The sequence below is a fragment of the Botryllus schlosseri genome, chromosome 12 (genome assembly GCF_051294905.1).
Source record: "Botryllus schlosseri isolate E-star chromosome 12, Bs_hap1, whole genome shotgun sequence".
NCBI lineage: Eukaryota > Metazoa > Chordata > Ascidiacea > Stolidobranchia > Styelidae > Botryllus > Botryllus schlosseri.
Genome location: NC_137247.1, coordinates 12,179,962 through 12,201,836, shown reverse-complemented (window position 1 = coordinate 12,201,836; position 21,875 = coordinate 12,179,962). Strand labels below are relative to the sequence as shown.

At 39.2% G+C, this 21,875-nt stretch overlaps 1 protein-coding gene and 3 long non-coding RNA genes across 5 annotated transcripts in view; 2 read left to right on the top strand and 2 right to left on the bottom strand.

Moving 5' to 3' along the window:
• The window catches only part of LOC145451971 (RNA-binding motif, single-stranded-interacting protein 1-like), a 248,113-nt gene that overhangs the window by 205,028 nt on the left and 21,210 nt on the right, over positions 1 to 21,875 (top strand). For both annotated transcript variants that reach the window (XM_080330191.1, XM_080330189.1), the window contains 2 exons: positions 21,031 to 21,140; positions 21,195 to 21,352. In XM_080330191.1, coding sequence (XP_080186317.1) covers positions 21,206 to 21,352 — 147 coding nt within the window. In that variant the 5' untranslated portion in view covers positions 21,031 to 21,140; positions 21,195 to 21,205. Of the gene's footprint in view, positions 1 to 21,030; positions 21,141 to 21,194; positions 21,353 to 21,875 lie in introns of those variants that run through there.
• LOC145451782 (uncharacterized) lies at positions 10,086 to 10,560 on the bottom strand. Its single transcript, XR_013919037.1, has 2 exons — positions 10,432 to 10,560; positions 10,086 to 10,333 (listed from the first exon to the last, which is right to left on the bottom strand). It is a non-coding gene; the product is annotated as an uncharacterized LOC145451782 (long non-coding RNA).
• On the top strand, positions 14,458 to 15,258 carry LOC145452455 (uncharacterized). The gene is made up of 2 exons (XR_013919375.1): positions 14,458 to 14,695; positions 15,095 to 15,258. It is a non-coding gene; the product is annotated as an uncharacterized LOC145452455 (long non-coding RNA).
• On the bottom strand, positions 15,249 to 17,368 carry LOC145452454 (uncharacterized). Its single transcript, XR_013919374.1, has 3 exons — positions 16,601 to 17,368; positions 16,088 to 16,340; positions 15,249 to 15,718 (listed from the first exon to the last, which is right to left on the bottom strand). It is a non-coding gene; the product is annotated as an uncharacterized LOC145452454 (long non-coding RNA).

Below are 21,875 nucleotides of genomic sequence, written 5' to 3'. Positions count from 1 at the left end.
TCGAAGGGTTGAAAATCCCTTCCCACAATAACTATAGGGTTACCATATTTTGGAAATCTAACAAGAGGACACTTTTTCAGAATTTTCAGACTTGCAAAGTCGCAGGACGATTCTCGAAAAATGGTAAATTATACCCACTCTGTGGTCGGTTGACTAAAGAAATAAAAAAGGCCATCACATTTCTCGCTCAGTGCCCAAAATACAGTTTTTCCCCTCACATTGTCGGGTAAAAAAAGGTCAACTTTCCGCTCAGCTCTTGAAATACCCGCCGGAGCGTCACTTGGGTGCTGTTTTTAAGGCATCTCAGTCGAATTTTGTTATGTATGTGACCAAAATTCTCAAAAAAAGAGGGCAAAATCTCAAAGAAGAGGACAAAAGGGCATCCTCGGAGGACACTTTCAAAGCACAAGGGTTTCTACACGCACAGCCGAATTCACGGCGGGTAGGAATGTATACTCTAGACTAGAGGTCGATCTATATTGATTTTTGCAGGCCGATTGATTCGGATAATCGACACACTCACAAGGCCGATAACCACTATCATAAGCTGATACTAATATGGAAGGAGCAGAGAACTATTTCGTAAAATATATTATTTATTAGGCAATATGGCACTTGTAGATGCCACAGAAAGTTGAACAACAAACGAGAAAACTGGAAATAAAAAGAATTATTGCTTAATTATGCACGTTCATTGAAATTCAGGATAACTCAAAACCAAAACGTGATACAGAATTGCAGATCAGTCCAGAAGAGGTAGATTGTAATGCAGATTGCATAGTTTCTCTGTGTGCTCACCCAATTAAACTCGCCCTGCAAGGATAAATCTGTCACGTATCGCCCTTTGCGTCGTCGATTTCTTGAGATTGAGAACACGGAGCATTGAATTTCCCATATTTTTGATATAATATCGATAATCGGGAAAGTTTCAAATATCGACCTCGATGGTCAGCCAGGTCGATAATCGGTCAACATCTACTTTAAACCCGCAGAGGGAATCGAGACTGGAAAATTAGTCTTTCACGAACATCAATAGCAAATATGGTATGGTTATGGGATGGCGTGAAACTGAGGTTCACACTTCACACGTTCCCGTTATGTGCGTGAACCACAAAAATTTGAAAGTTCGCGTTCGTAAACGAACCTTGGTAGGTTCTGCATGGAGAACCTTTTTCATTTATTATAAACTTTCACGTCATTATAACATTTTTGGTTGAAATTCTTTCCATTTAAACTTCGGACGACTCTCTGTATACTGATGGGAGCGAGAATGAATCCTGCCCTATTAAAAAAAATTATTTGCTTTGTTATAGCAATGTTTACTCAAAGTAAATATTTAGTGACTCTCTGATGTGAGATTGGCTCATCAATGATTAACATCAACGATTCAATTGGTAGAGAGAATGCATGTTGTCTAATCTAAAAAGTATAGCAGGCGTATATTATTATATTGATATTTTCATTGTATCATAAAAAAACTAATACTCCCGATCGGTGTGTTGCAACTGCATAACATAATTTTGAGGTATATCTGCAGCAAGTACCAGAAACCGGTATTTTACTCTGAACAATACCAATGAAGCAATAGCCTGACGTCTCGACTCTCGAGAATACATTGTCCGGTCTAGCCTAGAGGGTTAAGGCGTAAGCTTATATTATATTGCAAGTTCTCGTCGAAATAGTGATAAAGTGACGGAAAATATTGATTTATGTCGGGTTATCTTATGTCCTCTTTTAAGAGGATTTGCCTCTTTTTCCAGTAAATTGAAAAAGTCCTTGGAGGACGCCTAAATGTCCTCTTTTTTGAGAATTTGTCCTCTTTTTCAATGAAAAGGATTAAAATGGCGTAAGAGTTCCGTATAAAATCTGGTCAATCGAATTGATGAACCTTTTTTTCAACACAGTACTGTCGGTCGAAAAACTTGCAATATCACCATTTTTCCTCTCCGGTGCCGGAGTTTTAAGAATTTATGAAAGTTTCCTCTTTTTAAGATTTCAAAATATGGTAACACTATTAATTATTGTAGCATTTCATTGTTCCAGTTTATTAGGGTTACCATATTTTGGAATGGAAAAGGAGGACACTTTTACTAAATCTTAAAGCTAGTTAACCGAAATTGAAAACAGCTTATTTGGAAATATTTACTGGAAATGTTATTGTGTTGACTGAAAAAATGGTCATGACTTTAACTTTACTACAGAATTGCCCCCCTTTTTGATACTTTTGTGGTGTTGACTATAAAAAGGTCGTCGCGTTGATTCGACTCCCGAATGATCCGCTCGAACGTCCGTATTACCTAGGTCGATTACGCGGCATTTATGCCGATTTTCGGCTGACCCTGTCCATTAACCTAGCCGTGAAAGATGTAATCGGAGGATACTTTAAATTTCAATGAAAAGGAGGACAAATCCTCCTAAATGAGGACTTATATGGTAAGTGGTAACCCCACAGCTGATACAGTTCTCAGGATTGTGGTATAATGGGTCTGAGTCGTCAATAGGTATCATGTACATCAGGGGTCGCCGTGCTACCTAACATAGGTGATGGCCATGGTGACCACGAAAGATGTAATATTTCATTAAAGGACGACAAAAGCAACAAAAAATCATCATCATCAATTTTATTTTATTTTCAACTCTGAGCTGTGCACAGGAGAATAACTTATTTTGAAACAAAAACAACAACAATATGATGAAACTGTAGTCAATTTCAGCATTTCAAAATGATTTTCTTAGCTTTCTTCCGAAATCTCAAATCAACTTGGGGGCCGCAAAATATGACCTCGCGGGCCGCATGCGGCCCACGGGCGGCGTGTTGGTGACCCCTGATGCAGTGTTGGTATCAAGTCACTACGCTCGAGCCACGAGTCATTTCGAGTCATTGCACAATTCGACTCGAGTCAAGTCAAGTCAATCGATTTTCGAAGGTGACTCGAGTCAAGTCAAGTCACTCGATTTTTGAAGGTGCCTCGAGTCAAGTCGAGTCAAGTTAAGTCAAGTCACGAGGCAAGTCAAGTCGCCTTTTCGAAGTATGAGGCATGATTACTTCATTGCCTTTTGGTAGCTGTCTGATATACAGATTGAGTGGTCATTGATTTTGAACCGATGAACGAATATAGAGTTAAATATACACGCTGTATCGCTCACATACGTCGAACTGCTAAACTACCTAAGTACTTGCATAGCCTCAGTTTATAGTTACCAGCCAAAATAGAAAATAATGAAGCGAATTGATCAGATGCAATACATTACCCATTAACAAATTGATATGATACAATTCGAGCCTGCGTCAATGGTTGAGGTCGATATAAACTATATTCGAATTCAATTTCAATAAAGCAAGAGGTTTGGTTTAGGTAAGAACAGGGAACAGAAATATAGCCTACATTTTGCTATTAAATTACTTTACTAAACTAGTTTACGGCAAAGTAAGCTGTAAGCTTCGATCACTTCGTTTGTGGTCAATTTATTTGTGAGAGAACAATCGAGACTCAGTAAAACATGCGATTGGTCGCTCTCGCGGGCTACACCCAACGTTTCGCGAACATTCCGAACATATGCAAGATACAGTGGTTTTTATCGAGACCGATCACTTGATTACTTAAAATTGACTCGATAATTTTGTTCCGCGTCACGAGTCAATCCACATTTCTGATAAACCGAGTCAAGTCAAGCCATTTAACAAAGTGACTCGAGTCAAGTCAAGTCATACGAAAAAGGTGACTCGAGTCTGACTCGAGTCATCTCAACACTGCCCTGATGTAAATTAATATATTACTAGGGCTAGTTTTTTGACGTTGCAAAAATATGTCAAAATTTGGCCAAAATTGTGGCGTTAGGTCAGAAAATTGACAAAATTCTTTACAAAGTCCCAGTTTTTTCCAACCTGCATATCGTTGGTATCATAGATGATTGCACTGTCGGTGAACTCATCAAAGTCATCCATTTTTAGGTAGAAAAAATCGCCCTATTTAAAACTTTACGGAAATGGAGGGTTAGAATTAGCACTGTGAAGTCACACAATCTCATAGGTGTTCATGTTTTCATGTTCGCGTTCACATAGAACCTTTCAAAATGATCCGCGTTCACACGAGCCAGAACCTTTCACAGGTTTACACCATCCCTGGGAAATATCAATTAAGTTGGAGGTGGTCAAAGTAGTCAAGAAAGCTACTCAAGTAGAAGTAGAAGTAGCGACGAAAAAAATCTACTCAAGTACTAGTAGAAGTACTTCTTCCATAAGCAACCTAAAACTACTTGAAGTAGAAGTAGAATTGACTGACTGTAAAAGTACTCAAGTAAGTAAGTAGTTGTGAAAACGATCCTAATTCGTTCACACGAATTGTAAAAAGGTTCAAATTGAGCTATGCGAACGGTGACGAGCTTGATTCATATTGATGCATACCGACAGGTATCCAATTTTCGATAGCATAAGCATTAGGGTTGCCAAAATTTGGAAAATCTCAAAAAAGATGCGTATCCATGTCTCATTCTGTAGATTATTGATAAAAAAAACGTCAATGAACCTGCAATAAGCTTACAGGAAAGTCGTTAACATTTGTCTAAATGCGTTTGAAAGTAGCTGCCATAGAGTGGGCGTGTTAGCGACCATAGAATGGCGAGAAGACTAGTAATCACGAAATCACGTCTCTTGATTGGTTAATCAGCTATGCATCAATGATCACGACCACGGCAGCTTGCTGATTATGTGCTTCTACTAGTTCAAGAAGTACGCTAACCGCAATGATGATTCTGTAAGCGCATTGTACGTTGGTGATTAAATATTAAAATAAGACACTTGGTCATTGAATTTTTAGTGTTAAAACTAGATAACGATAGGTTCAGAACAACAATACCTTCTTGCAGGCATGACAGAGGTGAAACAGCGAATGCTTATGAACTTATGGATCCCAGAAATACCTATCTGATATGATTGAGATTACGCCAAGTGGTCCTGCTTTTCTGGGTGCAGTGCAGGTAAAGTACATTAGTTATCGCCAAACTGGTGCAGCACCCCATGCGAGATGGATTCTGGACACAATCCTGCATGGTCAGAAGATATGTGGGCCGACCATGTAGCTTGCATTGGGACTCTAAAGAAATGCAACTACCGCACCGCTTCAATACATTCTTTTTTATTTCAATGTCTGGTTTGATTCAAGCATTCGTCGTGATGCAGCCGGTAATGATCTAAGATTCATTATGTACATGCTAAACAATGCATGCGAACAGTCTTTTTGCTGGTCCTACCATCACAGTCTATGCTTGCCTTTAGAGCTTCTTCCGGGGCATCATTGAGGACTTAGACAGCACTCGCGAGTATGATTCATTATGCTGCAAGAATGTGACAAGTGACAAGCATAAATGGCTGATTCAACCAGCCCGTACAGCTTTTAAGACTTCAATTATATAGGCTACCACGACAAGATAAGTTCAGACACGGTAGTGTCAATGTCAAGTTTTATATTTGTATTTAATCGTGGAACATCCCCTCTGAAACTAGAAGTTCGTTCGCCACTTGCATAAACGCCTTTGCAATATTTCGTCTCGTGTTTTTTTTGCTTTCCCTCGATGAAAACAAGCATACAGGCTACAACGGTTGCCTTCACAATAAGCCATCAAGTCATGTATTTGAAGTTTTTGTGAAGCAGCTGTTCTTTGTTCATCATTTATTTCGTCACTCAACATGTTCTGAATTAATCTTAAATCAGTATCTGCGGACCAACCTACAATGCGCTTACAGAATCACCGCCGTTAGTCGACTCCTTGACCAGCTGATCAGCAAGCCGTCACCGTCGTGATCATTGAAGCATAGCAGATTAGCCAATCAAGTGCCGTGATTTCGTGATTACTAGTCTGCTTGCCGCTCTATGGTCGCTGACACGCCCACTCTACGGCAGCTACTTTCAAACGCATTTAGACAAATGTTAACGACTTTACTGTGAGCTTATTGCAGGCTCATTGATGTTTTTTTTTATCTATAATCTATAAAATGAGACATGGAAACTAGGGTTGGTCAGATTTGGGCATTTTTTTGAAATCTTGTTTTGCGTAATTGCAAATGATAGTTTAGTGCATAAAAACACTTCTAAAAGCGATTTTGGTCATTTTCATCGCGATCTTCCTTGCGCGCAAAGCCCCCAAAGACCCACGGGCCAATTCTCCTTACTGCAGACTATTCACCATTCCTGGTTTGTAGCTTTAGTGAAGTTTGCGGTAGAAAACGGCTGAGTAGACCTGGGAACTATCAGGTTGAATTATTTTTTTGACGATTGAACATACTTACATTCCTATACATTCCAAATGTGGTTCACCTTCCCGTATTTGACATAGGTAGCCGCGTGGTAGGCCTATGTATGAACGACCACAGGCATTTTCAGCTTGTTTTAACTCAGTAAATGTTAATCAAAGAAATATTGTGCATGAATGTAATTTCATCTTTATAGTAGCTCCAATTCACCTAATCCACACAGAAGTTGAGTAAAGCCAAGAATTTTCGTCGCGCTTCGCGCGCAGTGGATTCGGAGTGGCCAGTATGATTTCACGAAAGCATCGGTGAATATAATTTAGGTCGTGGGTTGGCGTGGTTCCATTTACACCACATTGTCGCCCTTCACCCATATGAAATATTTCATCACAGTATATATGGCTCATCATAGCGTTTGAAACTGGTGTTTCGCAATCTAGATAGATAAAAAAAGTAGAAGTACTTCGTTACTGACCACCTCTGCAATTAACCATTTGAACGTTTTCACAACTTTCTCTCGCTCATCCAGACGACATATGAATCACTGCCTCGCTTGCCTCCCCTGACCGCACGTCACTACAATGTAGCGTTTTTTCTTACTTTGACGCCTATATAATATGTATCAACACTATCACTCCTTTCGTACTAAATTTCATCGAGATGTAGCGGATGGGGGAGGGGGGTAAGGTTGAAAATCACCTTCACCAAAACTTTCATTAAGAGTTTATTTATGCGTACTGCCGGATTCCAGTCAAATAACCGATAAATCGATCCTATAGCGAAGTTTTGGCCATACTACACAAGATTTATGTGACTATTATCGTAAATCCTGTCTTCGGCCCATGCAATCAGATCCACTGGTAGAGCTGATGGAGGTATTCGGAAATTTAGACCTCCTAATTAGTAAACATCATGAAGCCATGTTCAACTTGCATGGCACACAGTGACGACTATTCAGGAGGCTATCGTCGTTTACGCTTAAAAATTACTTAGTTTCAGTATGCTATCTCGTGACCTACTGTAAACATTATCGCTAAACATAAGATATTGTAATCCAAATACCAGACTACCAGAAAAGAAATGATTAACGTAATATCTCGCAGTTCCATATGATATACAGAACATGTCGATGTTCCGTAAAATTCAGTAGGCCTACCCTTGTTTGCTTTGCCAGGCCTGCCTAGGCATGCTTTCTTTCGTATATTACGAGTAATCTCAATCGCAGAGCAGGTGTTTGATGCAATTTCATCAAACTATTGGTATCGTTACATCATTATCAAATCACACTGGGTTTTGTGAGTATGCCACAATAGATACAGAAGAATTACCGCGTGCCTACTTCGGCATGCCATTGTAGCTTTATTTCTCCGACCTCCAAAGTTATTATCCCGAAACAATAACTTCATATTGTTAATTTATTCGCTATAAGCTTTTCGACTGACTCTGATTAGTAGCGTACGTCAGAACGAAGTTAGCTGTAATGACCAGTACTAAAGTATATTTTATAATACTTCGACTCAAGCTCCCCGTGCAAAACCAGAACCAACGGATCAGGGGTCTAAAACACGCGGCACGCGTGAGCATTTTGAATTTTGTAGTATTCGGCCCTATTTAACCTCCACATCTGTTTTTTAGACTTGAGAACTTAAAATTAGCACTAAAACTACTCCCAAAATCTGAAGCTACTAATCAAACTTCACTATCCTACATGAATTTCAAAAGTTACTATTGCCATTCTGTTGGCTATGGTTCTGGTTTGAATCAGGCTGATTTAAATAAGTGTGGTTTAAATCAGATTTTTTTCGTTGATTTTTGATTTTAATTATACCATTTTGATTTTGATGGAATATTTTGATTTTTTTAATTTTCGGACGAGATGCGTGAATGTGGTTTATCATGTGCATTTTATATAAACCGGAGATAGCATCTCGACACCGGCATCGGTATAATTCAGCCATAATGTCCTATATGGTGTGGACATAAGCAATCTCACGGCTCAGTGAAATTGGTCTACGTCACACTTTCCGTTTGATAAAGGGCAGCTTTGCGTACGGTACGGAATCGAGAATAAAGGACAAATTTTCAAAATTTTTAAATCCAGAGTTCCGGAGAAAAATCTAGAGAAAGTGGTTAATTTTTCTTACTTTGTGGTCGCTTGACTTAAAAAAAAGTCATTTTTTCCGGCTCGGCTCCCGAAATACCCGCAGGAATAAATTTTTACCTAAGTTCTCAAAAAAGAGGACAAAATCTCAAAAAGGAGGACATTCGGGCGTCCTCGGAGAACATTTTCAAAAACCTGAAAAAGGAGGAAAAATCCTCCAAAAGGACGTATGATAACCCTAACTTTACGGCTATTTTTGACTGGCTCGCCTCGCGCTAAATCCGATATATCGCGTATCAATGGAAAGCTGCTGCTGTACCGATTACGAAAGTATAAGTTTTGTTGTGCTCGTGGTCCTGGAACCCCCCAAAACCTGCCTCGCCTGGATTATGACGCAACAATGCTGTCTGGCTCTTTCTTCACAATCACAATCACGGTCGATGAATTCAAGTATATCACAGACGTATTAAACTCACTGGATTTGTCAACCTAAAAGTACAAGCACGCTCGAATTCCATTTTAACTGGCGCGGGAAGTTTAGGAATCGATTGCATTTGCAAATGTCATAACCAACAACACACACAGAGCCTATTGTCGGAATCTGTGACAGCGAATTGAAACATACATACATACAATTGAAACATACACATATTACACAGTATGAAAATATCACTTTGGATATCAGAGTACCATTTAAAGCGTGTTAAACTCTGTTCACACTCACTATCGAACGTGTGAAATTTAAAACATTACGAGGTTACACCCCAAGAATTTGATCACGAAAGAAGTAGATAGAGGTATATGCTTCAATCAATCAGGTTTATTAATATTTTCATCGTTTCAGAACATCACAAAACTGCGATACAATGAAAAGATAGGAAGGTGTCGAAACAACTTGGAGTAGCCATTAGGATCAGACTATAGATAACTAACCTACGGATAGATGGGCAACACGTGACTCACGGTCGAGTGATGCGACAACGGCAGATTTGTTGTCGCTTCATAGCATGAAACGGGAGCGTAATTGCTAATCCCATAGATGACGACCCTAGTGCTCAAATTAAATAAAGTTGATCTTATTTGAAAGCTACAGTCGCAGTGATTCTGATAATATACATTAAATTTTCATCAAGGCAACGGAACCACCCCCAAATAGCCTCAAAAGTCTGAAAATCGGCATTGTTCTAAACCAGTGGTTCTCAACCGGGGGTCCGCGGACCCCTAGGGGTCCGCGAAGCAATTCCAGGGGTCCGCGAGACCTCTAAATTTTCAAAATGATTGATAACCTACTTTTTAGTTTTTTTAATTTGAGAAAGCCTGAGGCAGTTTCGCACCACAACTGCTACAACCCCATGACTCACATCATCATAATAATCGTCTGACATGAAATATCCTATTGTGCAAATTAATTTTAATTGTCAAATTGTCAATAACCTACTGATACAAACGTATTGCTGTTTAAAGACATTTTGTTGGGGTTTGTGGAAAAACAACAATATGAAGATAGTAAAGTCAATCAGGGTGACTTCGTAATGTTTGCGAAACCTTTTCTATTTGACGTTGTCAGCCTCGTCAAATTAGTGAACAGTCTTTCGAAATAAAAATATTCGAATTTTTTCCCCTCATTTGTCCTAAAAAAGGGATTGAAACATCGCCACGAAATCCATTTTATCCTGTGATATACATAACCACTATTCTAGAATAACTTCAAGATGAGATGCTAGATAAAATGACTAGGCTGGACGTGATATGTTCCTTAAAAATATGTTTCTTCATTTTGGTGCCATAAATGTTGTGATCACACCAAAAGTACCGTCGGAAGCGTTGCGCGTTAATATTGCATTAGCCTCCATCTATCTCTGTGGAAATGGATTTTCGGCACTCATCGTTCATGTCAAATCGAAGACGCGGATTTTCAAGACACGACCACGTACTTCAAGAAATACAGTTGCAAAATTAGCTTTGAAATAATAATAAAAGTCCCCCTAATTTCTACATAAATTGTATGATGTTATTTTCCAGTAAAGTCATTTTGTTGCTGTTATCACCAGCCTACAGTTCATATTTGCACAAGACAGATGACGGTTGCACCATAATTGAGCTAAATTTGAACTAAAACTTGAGGGGGTCCGCGAGGGTCCGTGACGGTCAAAAGGGGTCCGCAAAGCCAAAAAGGTTGAGAACCACTGTTCTAAACAATTGCAACGGCGCAGCACAATGACCATAACAACAATGTGGTTCCATTGCCTTGATGAAACAAATCTGCCGAAATACCGAAAAGCGAAGCGACAACAAATCTGCCGAAATAGCTTTCAAAATATGAAAATCGGCATTGTTCTAATCTAAACAATCGCAACCACGCACGGACCGTTGTTATGGTCATTGTGCGGCGCCGTTGCAATTGTTTAGAACAATGCCGATTTTCAGACATTTTCCTTGTATAGGTGGTGTGGATACATGGGCGAATAATGTATCGATTCAGCAATCCGGCCCGCCAAGTATTTAATTTTCCTATATCCGACCCGCCGACAGGAGAAGTTGCCCGCCCCTGGAATAGAGACTGTGCAACAATCCCCTTCACTCAACAATTTTCCGGACTTACACATCATCATCTATTCATTCAACAGTCGAGGCGATCATGGAAGAAGTTGATCAAATCCGAGCGTCATAACAATGTGTCATCGGATGGGTCTTACAGAAGCAGGATTATTAACAACTTAAATACCTCACCTCTTCATGGACTCCTGAATGCGCTGATACTAGTCGTGACTAAATTTCAATGAGGATGCCAACACCATAATATCATTGAGAATTTTATACAGGGTATAGATATTTCATTTACTATAACACTTAAAAACTGCATAAACAACTTTTGTGATTATGTCAGACTTGTTGTCTAAATTCAGAAAAACAAGAACCAAAATCCTAGTCAACGGAAAGCATTTAAGTCAAGTCAATATGTAGCAAAAAGGGATTTTCATGTTTACGCAAATTACAATCTCAGATATACCTGTGGCAGCCGTGCTCTATACTGCCCCTTACGTCAGTTGTAGTATTATCGCATCGTGCTTTGACAATCATCACATACACCCCTAATAGGGGGGCTGTCACATAGCCTATACCTATGTTTAAGCCATTCGATAAATGTACTGTGTGCATCTATTTTTTGTAATTTATGAAACTGTGCTGTGCTATTATGAACAATCGAATAACTGTGCCTAATAGTTGATAACGTCAATGTTTCTTGTCACATAACAAAAATATATATTCTCAAATGTTATTTTTTCGAGCTTTCTTATTCTCTCCTAATGACAATAACACCTATTTTGTACAACCTATTTTGTACAATCCTTCCAGCTATCAATCTTAACGAGTAGGCCTACTCCTTGTTAATTTTCAAGGTTTACAGGCAATTCATGGGGAACACTTCACAACGCAAGTTTATATCGAAGAAGTGCCAAAACGTTTACCAGGTATATTTTGAATAAATCGGCATTGGTAGACGTTTTCGGACACCCCGGTGTGAAAGATTCAACTATTGAGAGGGGTACGACATATCACGCCAGGTCGATGTGAACAATAGCAACTATTGAATTGAGTGATTATCCTCAATGTCATTCTAGTGCATTGTTTTGCCGATGGAATATTGTTTAGAACAATTCCGATTCTCATCATTGATGTGGATTCAACGGCCTGACCCGGTAAAAAGTTTTATATGTTAGCATTTTAGCAATCAGTACAATGATAGTTTTCGGTTAGTTCCGATTTTATATTATGAAGGTCCAATCACTATATCGATACTATGGTTGCCAGTGAACTCGGCCCTTGGTGAATTCGGCACCACAATATTACAATATATACTATTTAAAACAATTTAGTTGCTCACACAATTATCGTAATCAACCTTTCTCTTTTAAAAAATCAGGTGACGTAAATGCTGCCAGAAAATTTGCAAATCCTCTTTTAACAATCCTTCCAGGTTCTGCACATCTATATTGACGCTCGTCGCTCACCCACAGTATCTAATAATTTTTTAGGCTATGTCGTACATGCATGGTTGTAACCGATACTAAAATGCCTCGCAGCTAGTCGGTACTTTGATAAATGTGCATTGTTAAAAGTTATATTACATCCTAGTATGCAGCACTACCTCACTATGCTCAAGAAACCAACAAAAACTAAACCAATTGGGAAAAAGTCAGTGAATTAGTACGCCAGCAAGGTCGATCTTAGCACTCCACCACAGTCGACATACGCAATCCCGTACCTCTGCTCAAGCATATCCCGCGACGGACTGATTTCGCCGGGAAGCTATCTTATAGCGTTAAGGGGCGTGGCAGTTTCCAATCATTGTATATATATCATTGATTTATTGTTAACATATAGCCTACATGTTATCCTTATTGTTCATCTCATTGGTCACTATATAACCAAATAAATGATTTGTTTACGCTTATTCCAATTTTACAATGGAGGGGCCCGAGAACAGATTCGGATTTTAATGCGGCCCTTGAGCTGAAAAGATTGCCCACCCCTGTTCTATACCAATACCGAGAAAACCATTATCGAGAATGCCATTAATGAGAATGAACTGAACATGACCGAGAATGGACATTACCGAGAATGGTCATTACCGAGAATGGTCAATACCGAGAATGGACACCACCGAGAATGGCCAATGCCAAGAATCTAACTTACTGGGACGGGCGTTGTCGAGATTTATACCTGAGAATCGACACCGAATGTGGCAACACCGTGATGTACATGACATTCACACGATCTGTACAAATGTACATATGCATAACAGGCCTGCATTACATATATTACATTTTCGGAAGCCTAATGTCCATTCTCAAGGGTGTCCATACTCGGTATAATGTCCATTCTCGGTGGTGTCCATTATCGGTAATGGTTATCTCGGTATTGACCGGACACCCTCATAAATATGCCATTTACAGTCAATTTTACCCCATGTAGAAAGACACACCACTGTACTTATAGTAGGGCTACCATACGTCCTCCTTTAGGAGGATTTGTCCTCCTTTTTGAGGTTTTTGCCGAGGACGCCTAAATGCCCTCCTTTTTGTCAATTTGTCCTCCTTCACAGCTTTTAAAGCTACGATAGTGGATAGATTCGAGTGAAAATGAGCATAAATGACGCTATAGAAAATTCGTGATTCGAACGAAAGTGACGACCTTTTTTTTAGTCTACCAACCACAATTTCGTGGAAAATTTACCATTTTCAGAATTCTACTCCAGTATTGAATGAAATTTTGAAAAAGTGTCCTCCTTTCCCGATTCCAAAATATGGTAACCCGTAACCTAATAGTTTTAAACTTCCATGAACGTGCACGTGCTCCGGACCATCGCCGTAGCCAGGAGCCAAAGAGGTCATGACCTTCCCCAAATGTTTCTACAAACTTTGTAAATTAACATAAGGTGCCGTATTTTTTAGCAAATGTATTCAACTTCAAAACATTTCTTAGCGCTTATCGCGCGATATGTAGAGTCGATTAGTTATTAAATTCTTGATTACCCGCCTCCCGACAAATAAAAATTTCAAAAGGCCTTGATGCTACAGTAGGCTTACCATATTTCGGAAATGAAAAAAGAGGACACTTTTTCAGAAATTTCAGACATGCAAAACTGGAGAAGAATTCTCAAAAACCGGTAAATTTTTCCCACTTCATGATCGGTTGACTAAAAAAAAAAAAAAAGGTCTTCTTCTCGCTCAGAGCTGAGATCACCACTTTTCCCTCCGAAATACCCGCCGGAGCTTCACTTCTGCGCTAATTTGCGGCATATCACTCGCAATTTCCTCTAAATCTGACCTAAACTTTCAAAAAAGAGGACAAAATCTCAAAAAAGAGGACAAAAGGGCGTCCTCCGAGGACACTTTCAAAAAAATCAAAAAAGAGGACAAATCCTCTTAAAAGAGGACGTATGGTAAGCCTATGCTACAGATAATGTTACAGGAGAGCTGTATAGTGCGAAACGAGCTATTAAGCTTTCTGTACAGACATTTTTTATGAGATTGAACTCTGATTTGATAATGAACTGAACTTGATTCAATTATCAAGTTTTCGCGAATCCAGCAATTACAATTCTAATCTAATAGGGTCCATCAAACCACTAGGTGTCGCCAAACTTGAGGTGGTAACCGCCGTTGTTACGTACGCCGCTGCCGTTATCAGAAACCTGTAGGTTGCTTTCTCGATTGTGTAAGGGTATTTTATATGGAAATAATGACTACAACATATTCTACGTGGACCCTAGGCTCGCTATAAAATGAACTAAAACCTTGGAAAGCTTCTACGAAAGGAAATAAGGCCGATTTGATAACTAGGTGAGAATGTGAAATTGTCAACTAAATGTCGGCTACCCGCAGCTCAGCACCAGAAGTTACGTCTTGAATGATGACTCATATGTATGAAAAAACTTCAATAAATTACAATTGCCACACCAGATTGCAAAATACTTAGTAACGGCTCCTCGACTCAAGGTTTAGTAGAGTAGATTCTTCTACTTTTCATTCAGTGTGCATCCCTCTTTACATCGCCAAGGCGCATGTGGGTGTCTGATTTCGAGGATTACCGTTCTCTAAGTCGCTTCGACGCCTTGCCATCTTTTTATTGTATTGCGTTTTTATAGTGTTTTGAAATGATGGTGAAATTTTAAACAAAACTGACACTGAACTCCAAATCATCCATACTGCTTATCCTTCATGATCGTTGTATATTCTCAGATTCGGCGCATATAATAGAAACTGCAATTTCCAGTTTCAAACCACCGCTCAGTCAACATCTGCGAACTAAGAAACCGCTCAACCATTTGTATGGTCAAAGGATGGTTATCAAAGCCTTACAGAGACAGACTTTTTACCAAAAATTACAACGAAACTCGTGGAAACTTATTTTATTATGAGATACGAAAGGGAAAGGATAGTTGGAGACGTAAAAGCTATTGAAAATGGAAAAGCCATGGTTTCTGCATTTAAGGCGAAGGCATGTTCAACATTGACCATTGGGACAGATGTTTTTTTCAGTGGCATTGTTGCTGCTGAAATGAAGAGACATGTCCTCTATAATGTTAAGGCCAGAATGGCACGAGATGGAGTCATTCTAAATGTGGGATGTGAGTGTCCTAGATGAAAAGGACCTACAGGGTCCTGTAAGCATTTGGCAGCACTTTGCCTCATGGTTGCTGAGTACACGGAGCATGGTCGACTCTTCATTGATGAGTCCTGCACTGAGAAACTTCAGACATTTCATCGGTCCCAGAAATTATACACAGGTATCAGAGCTTTTTCACGATCACGAACGTCCCAGAATCACTCTGAAACATTTTGGTAGTGATTCGGTCTCTCAATCTGAAAAAGTCAAGGATAAATTCACAATGCAAACAGAAATAGTCAGGCAATCTGAACTCTCATGATAGCCACAATAGTCAGTTTTACTACAAAGCGTCTAAACATGCATATGGCAGTAAAAATTCTGGACAGGCAAATATCTATTATTTATGAACTTGACCATCTAAACTAAATACATAACTGATGAGGAAGCGCAACATATTCAAGAACCAACAGTACTGCAGACACAGAGAGAATGCAAAGAATGGCACCACGACAGAGAGTGGAGAATTAGTGCATCACGATTTGGGGAGGTTGTAAAGTCAACAAACAGGAGAAATATTGAGTTACTGTGTGAGAATATTTTTGCCTCCAAAAGTTTATGCTCACCAGCTATTTTCATGGTAGAGCATGCGAACATACGGCAATTGAAGCTTTCACGACTGTAAACGGCATAGAGGCAGCCCAATGTGGACTCTTTATTAATCCCGAGTTTACATATCTTGGAGCAACTCCTGATTCGCAAATTTCACCCGACGGCCTTGTTGAAGTGACATGCCCATACAATGGTCGACATAGCCATATCAAAGCAGCTTCAATCAATTTACTCCCCTTTCTTGTGATCAAAAATCAGAAAAGTGAGCTGAAAAGAAACCACAATTATTATTACCAAATAAAGGCTAACTTGGATTACCAACTAGAAAATATTTTATTTTGCTGTTTACACTTTCAAAGATTTATTTACAGAAAACATTAAATTTGATAAACACTTCTTAGAGAAATATATACACTCCTATGAAAATCATTGGAGGAAATTCTTTTCAAAAAAAGTTACTTTGTTAGGATTGGTTATATGTTATATTCTTTTGATGTTCAGTTCACTAAAACTATTGTTTTGTTTACCTGTTGTTTCTGGATTAGCGGAGCGAGGCAGCATTCAAGGCCTAAGATTTCTTTTTAGCAGTCTGGAGTGCAGTGTTTACACAAGTAGCGTCGCTTCATACTCAGAGGTAAGAGAGTAATTTACATACACCTGCGAAAAAAATGTAACATAGGAAATTACCGGTATGCTGTGTGGAATCTTCTTGCACCTTGTAAGCTACATCACATTTACTTTTTTCGCTTGCGCAATCAAGAAAATTCCCTGTCTCGACCGTCTCTTGTCTAGCTATATTCTGGTGCTGACATTCATCCTCCAAATCAACGGTTAAAATACTTCTCCAAGAAACCATTTTCTCTGTTCTAGCGGATGCTAGCTTAGATATCGGTGTGCTAAATTGAAAAACGGACGGGACGGCATTTTTTAACTTTCTGTAACGGCGCTTGCCGAGTGATCCAGTTGGCTGCACGTAATCTTCTTCCATAAATGACTACTACAAACGCGGTCGCGATACAAGTCAGGTCTCCACATTTATCCTAATCGCTACTCGCCACTTCAACTGTAAATCCATGTCAGTGGGAAACATGTGACCCTAGGATGTATTATTACATCTGGGGGCACAGCAGTACTGCGGCATACCTCCGTTGAGAGCTTACAATCCCCATCAATCAAACTACAAAGACGACTCACGGTACTGATCGGTTGTCAAAAGCTCCCAGTAAGTTCTCTAGTAAAAGTTAACAACTCAAGTCTAGCGCCACTAGCGGATATACTGATTTTGCTTGACGGACCCTATTCGGAAAAGCTGAAAAATTTTTAGTACACATTTTGCGTCTTGAACGGATGAATAGAATCTCTGGTATGGTATTACGTCACATTGCTCATTCTTTCCAAAAAGGTCAGGTGGTGTCCAGATTTCAAGTCGCGATTATAAAAAAGTCGGATTGCAGTTTCTAACTCACGGAAAGTTCTGTGCTGAGACTCCACTATACGACTGCATGCATATTCCATTGCAATCACGCAAAACGACGAGTCGTTCAGTACATGGAGCGACTGATGCAACATTGGCCAGTGACTGTCGGTAGCGATATTTCGTTTCATCTTAAGTTCTTAACGACGCCGCATGATGGGTACGAGAGCAATCGGTTGTTATTCTTTTTCGTTGTAGGGTACGCCCCTCGGAAGTTAAATCACCGGTACAAACGGTTAGAATATACCGTATTGAAAGGGGCTATTGGTCAAAGAAAGGACTGTCTTTGTGCTTTGTGAATTCAGAACTTTCACGGTGGTATGTTTGGAACGAATATTTTGAGGTTAGGCTTTATCCATGGCGCCTAGCAGCCTAGGAATATTTGCCTATAAAGTTATCGTTTACAGCCACGCCCATCTTCAAATTGTTTACATACACCGGCATTCGTTCTTGAGTATGCCGCCTTCGATACCAGGCTAATTACAGTACATGGTAGAGGCATCAATGTCGGATTTGACATTGCAAGGACTTACCAACGTTTTAACCAGGCCACAACGCAGTGTACGCATAAGCTGCAAGGGCTTTATGGGTCAGTAGGCTACCAAAGATTACGGATATAGTGTAGCTTTTGCTATGATTTGAGCTCACCAATGCTACATGAAGAGGAAGTGAAGCTGTGAAAGAACCTCAAAAAGTAGTAATAATTATGATTGGATTACATAACTGTTGAGTTGCTTTTGTCTGGCACCTGATGATAATTCGTATTTTGGGTGGTATTGTAATGCAAAGTTACCTTTACCGTACCCAAATATTTGTGGTTATTCTTATCAATGTTCGTGATATAATGCTTGTTCAGCTGCCCGATAGCTATGAGCAAATGTTTGGACAATGCATGAAAGAGTTGTGGACTGTGTGGGAATGTTCAACCTGAAGGTCCCAGCTATGAACTAACCCGTACACATGAACTGACGTCGCAGACACTGTCCTGGTTATATTGTCAGTAGAGTTTTTTCTTATTGTTTAGTACAGTATTTCGTGAAGGCACTTTTTTAATACTAGCATATCTATAGGAATTGTTTGCCCCTTATTTTGCTCCAATTTCACATGTAACTTGGTCATGACATTTGTTAGGCCCAACTGTTTTACTGATGACAATAAGTGTAGCATGTACCTTGTAGCATCTGATTAGTCATATCATTGGACATGGTTTGCACATGATTTTTGGCATTGTTACAATGCTGTATTGATCATCAAATACAGGATATTGAGCAAATGCACTTTAACAGCAATTCCTATTTAACCTAACTTATTGTGAGGTTGGTGCGATTGATTTAACCATATTTCGTCTAAGGCAGCCTTATGATGCTCTCAAGCTTTTTAAGTGAATATCATGTTTCATATCACAATTACCTCAAAAGTCTTCGAGATAGCCTGTATTTATAGCAGAGAGGGTTAATAAGAAGTAGGTACTTGAAAAATTCGGGCTGTATCAAGATGACAAGTTATGTTGTAGATGTCACCTCCACAATTATGACCACACAATTGTACATTCTATCTGTCATCTCATAATATCGCTTACAAGTCAATAAATGTTTCAAGAGGCTAAGTACTGCAACGCCGTTGACCCTCTCTGTATAATGCATATTCCCCTGTAAGTGATGTACATCATAAAATACAATAACCATCGAACTGGAAGCATTTTATAACACGCTGATTATTCCTTTTCGCCAACTCGTATTTCCAGAGCACTGAAAAACTGAAGAGCAACTAGGTTTGTCTTGATAGAGTATGATTCTGTATCATAGTCGCTTCGATTATATTAATTGCCAAATTGTAGGTCCATGCATCCAAGCCAGCCGATAGGCCTGTGAAAAGGTCTGTGTGAAGGTGCTGACCTTTTATAAGGTCAAAACATCAAATTTAGTGTTGGTCCATAGAATATTTTCAAATCAAAAATTTGACCGCACACATAAAAAAAGGTTGGAAGGCAATGTTTTAGGGGTCAATGTTCAATCCTGCTTTGAAATAAGACCTGATTAAGCAGTATTGCCATTCTTCAAACCGAGATCTTGGTGACAAAAATTGAGCGAATGAGAAAAATAAGTCACAAGGGATGAAAATAAATAATCCCTTTCTCATTGAAACAAGTTAACTCGGTAGTAGGGTAGATCTGCCTTATGAAACACTTCTGAAACGATGTTGATTCCATTATAACATATATATTTCCACCTAGTAGGCGTACACTGGCGCCGGTGATAACGAATATATTTCCACGAATGCATAAATCATTATACTTCATGTAAAGTGTGGGTTACGTTACCTTCTTTGTTATGCGTATGACTTAACACCACACATGAGATTGGGGTTATCTCGGCGAAATATTTTGAGCTAGTATTGTAATCTTGCAGCACGCGACATGTCCAAATCTGGTAGAATGGCAATTTGCATTTTTATATAGTTGGGGCCTATCTCCTGCCAGTAGACTGATTCAAAGATAAAATCCAAAATAAATTTCGTACCTGAAAAGTCCAACCCGACTTTGACCTCTACTGTCAGACTACTATCAGACTGTGAAAATCTCTGAAAATGGACTCTGAAGGAAAAAAGATCAGTATCCACTATCCACTGGCCTAGTGCAATATGCCTTCGCCAATTTGCTTGGTTGCAGGCATTCCCTTCTAGTGTTGTAATAAATGTAGTAACCTTAATTCTATCTTTGCTGAAACAAATTGTTACAAGAACATACAATTTTGTCCTTAGTGTTTGCTCTTCAATTGTAATAACCCTTTGTTATAGATATACAACAGTAAACAAATTGATGGAGAGATTGTGGAATGACCGTTAAATGTCTTTATGTTGTCTTACAGTGTTTAGTGTTCCCAATCCTATTCAATGGCATGTAGAAATCCTGGGATATCCAGTTTCATTTTGTCTACTGTCAACATTTGTTATCTCTAATGGGATCGTGTGCATCCATCGGTCTATCGAAAGCTTCATCTTAGCCGAGTTTAGTGGTTTTGTCCTAAGTTTTGTTTGTTCAGTAAATTCTTGGTCACCATTTCCTGTGCTGACTACGCAACAGCTCTGAATAATATGGCGCTGATCATCTGCACAGGGATATCCTTTGCGGAGATATTGAGTTGTTGCCCTACGATTGCTACCGTGATTGTGACTGGGAGAACATATGCATAAAGCTTTATACGGGCAATCGTGCCAAATTCATGTTGACATTCGGATGGCAAGCATTTACGCTTCACTTCGATGACAATGTGCAATGTTATTTCAACTTGAGAATACTTCACCTGGAAGACTGCTAGACCCACGCTCAATGAATGAATGGCCTGTAATGGACCACTCGTGCGCTTCGAGCGGTACTCATGGAGACACTAGAATGCCATTGAGTGGACTTTTAAAAAACTTTTGACATCGTATTCACTGATTTAGTTCAACGCAATGCGAGCATGACTTTTCTCATTGTTCCAGACTAGGCAGATATAGCGTAGCTTTAGTGACTTTGGTATATAGACTAGCCGCTGTGAATCGAAGATTTGCTACCTGTAAGGATTTTACCTTTCCTGCATTTAGACTTCAAGGTAATGAATGTTTTTGTATTCAACTTTCTAATACTAAACTCAATTATATTGCAGTACTGACAGTAATGCCTAGCGTTCAACATCCACAAATGGGGGGCTCCACTGCAATCCAACCTCACTGGGGTGGCTATTCTAATGTTCACCCTGGTATGCGGTTTCCTGTATCCCCGCCCCTCATGCCATTGCCACATCAACTTCAATGCGCTATTCCGGTAAGTCAATTTTCACGCTTTGAAAAGATAAACCATGTGACCATGATCATAACTGCAGAATGTGTTAATGATCTATTTTCTTTTTTATTGTTACCGGTATTAGAAAGGCAAGTTTTTGTTGTAGTCAAATCCATGCAAAGTTGCACTTATTTTCACAAAAGTCGCGGTAAAACGTTGCATCTAATTTTCACAAAACTTGCATTTATGGCCAATTTCCTTGAAATTATTGCAGTATGAGACACTCAAATCGTTCCGTATCCAAGGCATTGTAGCAAAACTTGATGTTGGTGACTTCAACAAAATCAATAGCCTGAAAAAATTGACCCAGTGAAAATATAATTTTCGGCGGTCTAGCCTGAATGTACGTCTAATAAAAAACAACGTCAAATTTAAACGACAGTTAAATAAGCTATCTATTTACATATATCGCCAAATACTTCCAGTAAAAAGTTGGCTGCGTAAAAAATTGCAAAAAGTTGCATGAAAAAATAGAAAAGAGTCGCAAAAAGTTGCATGAAAAATA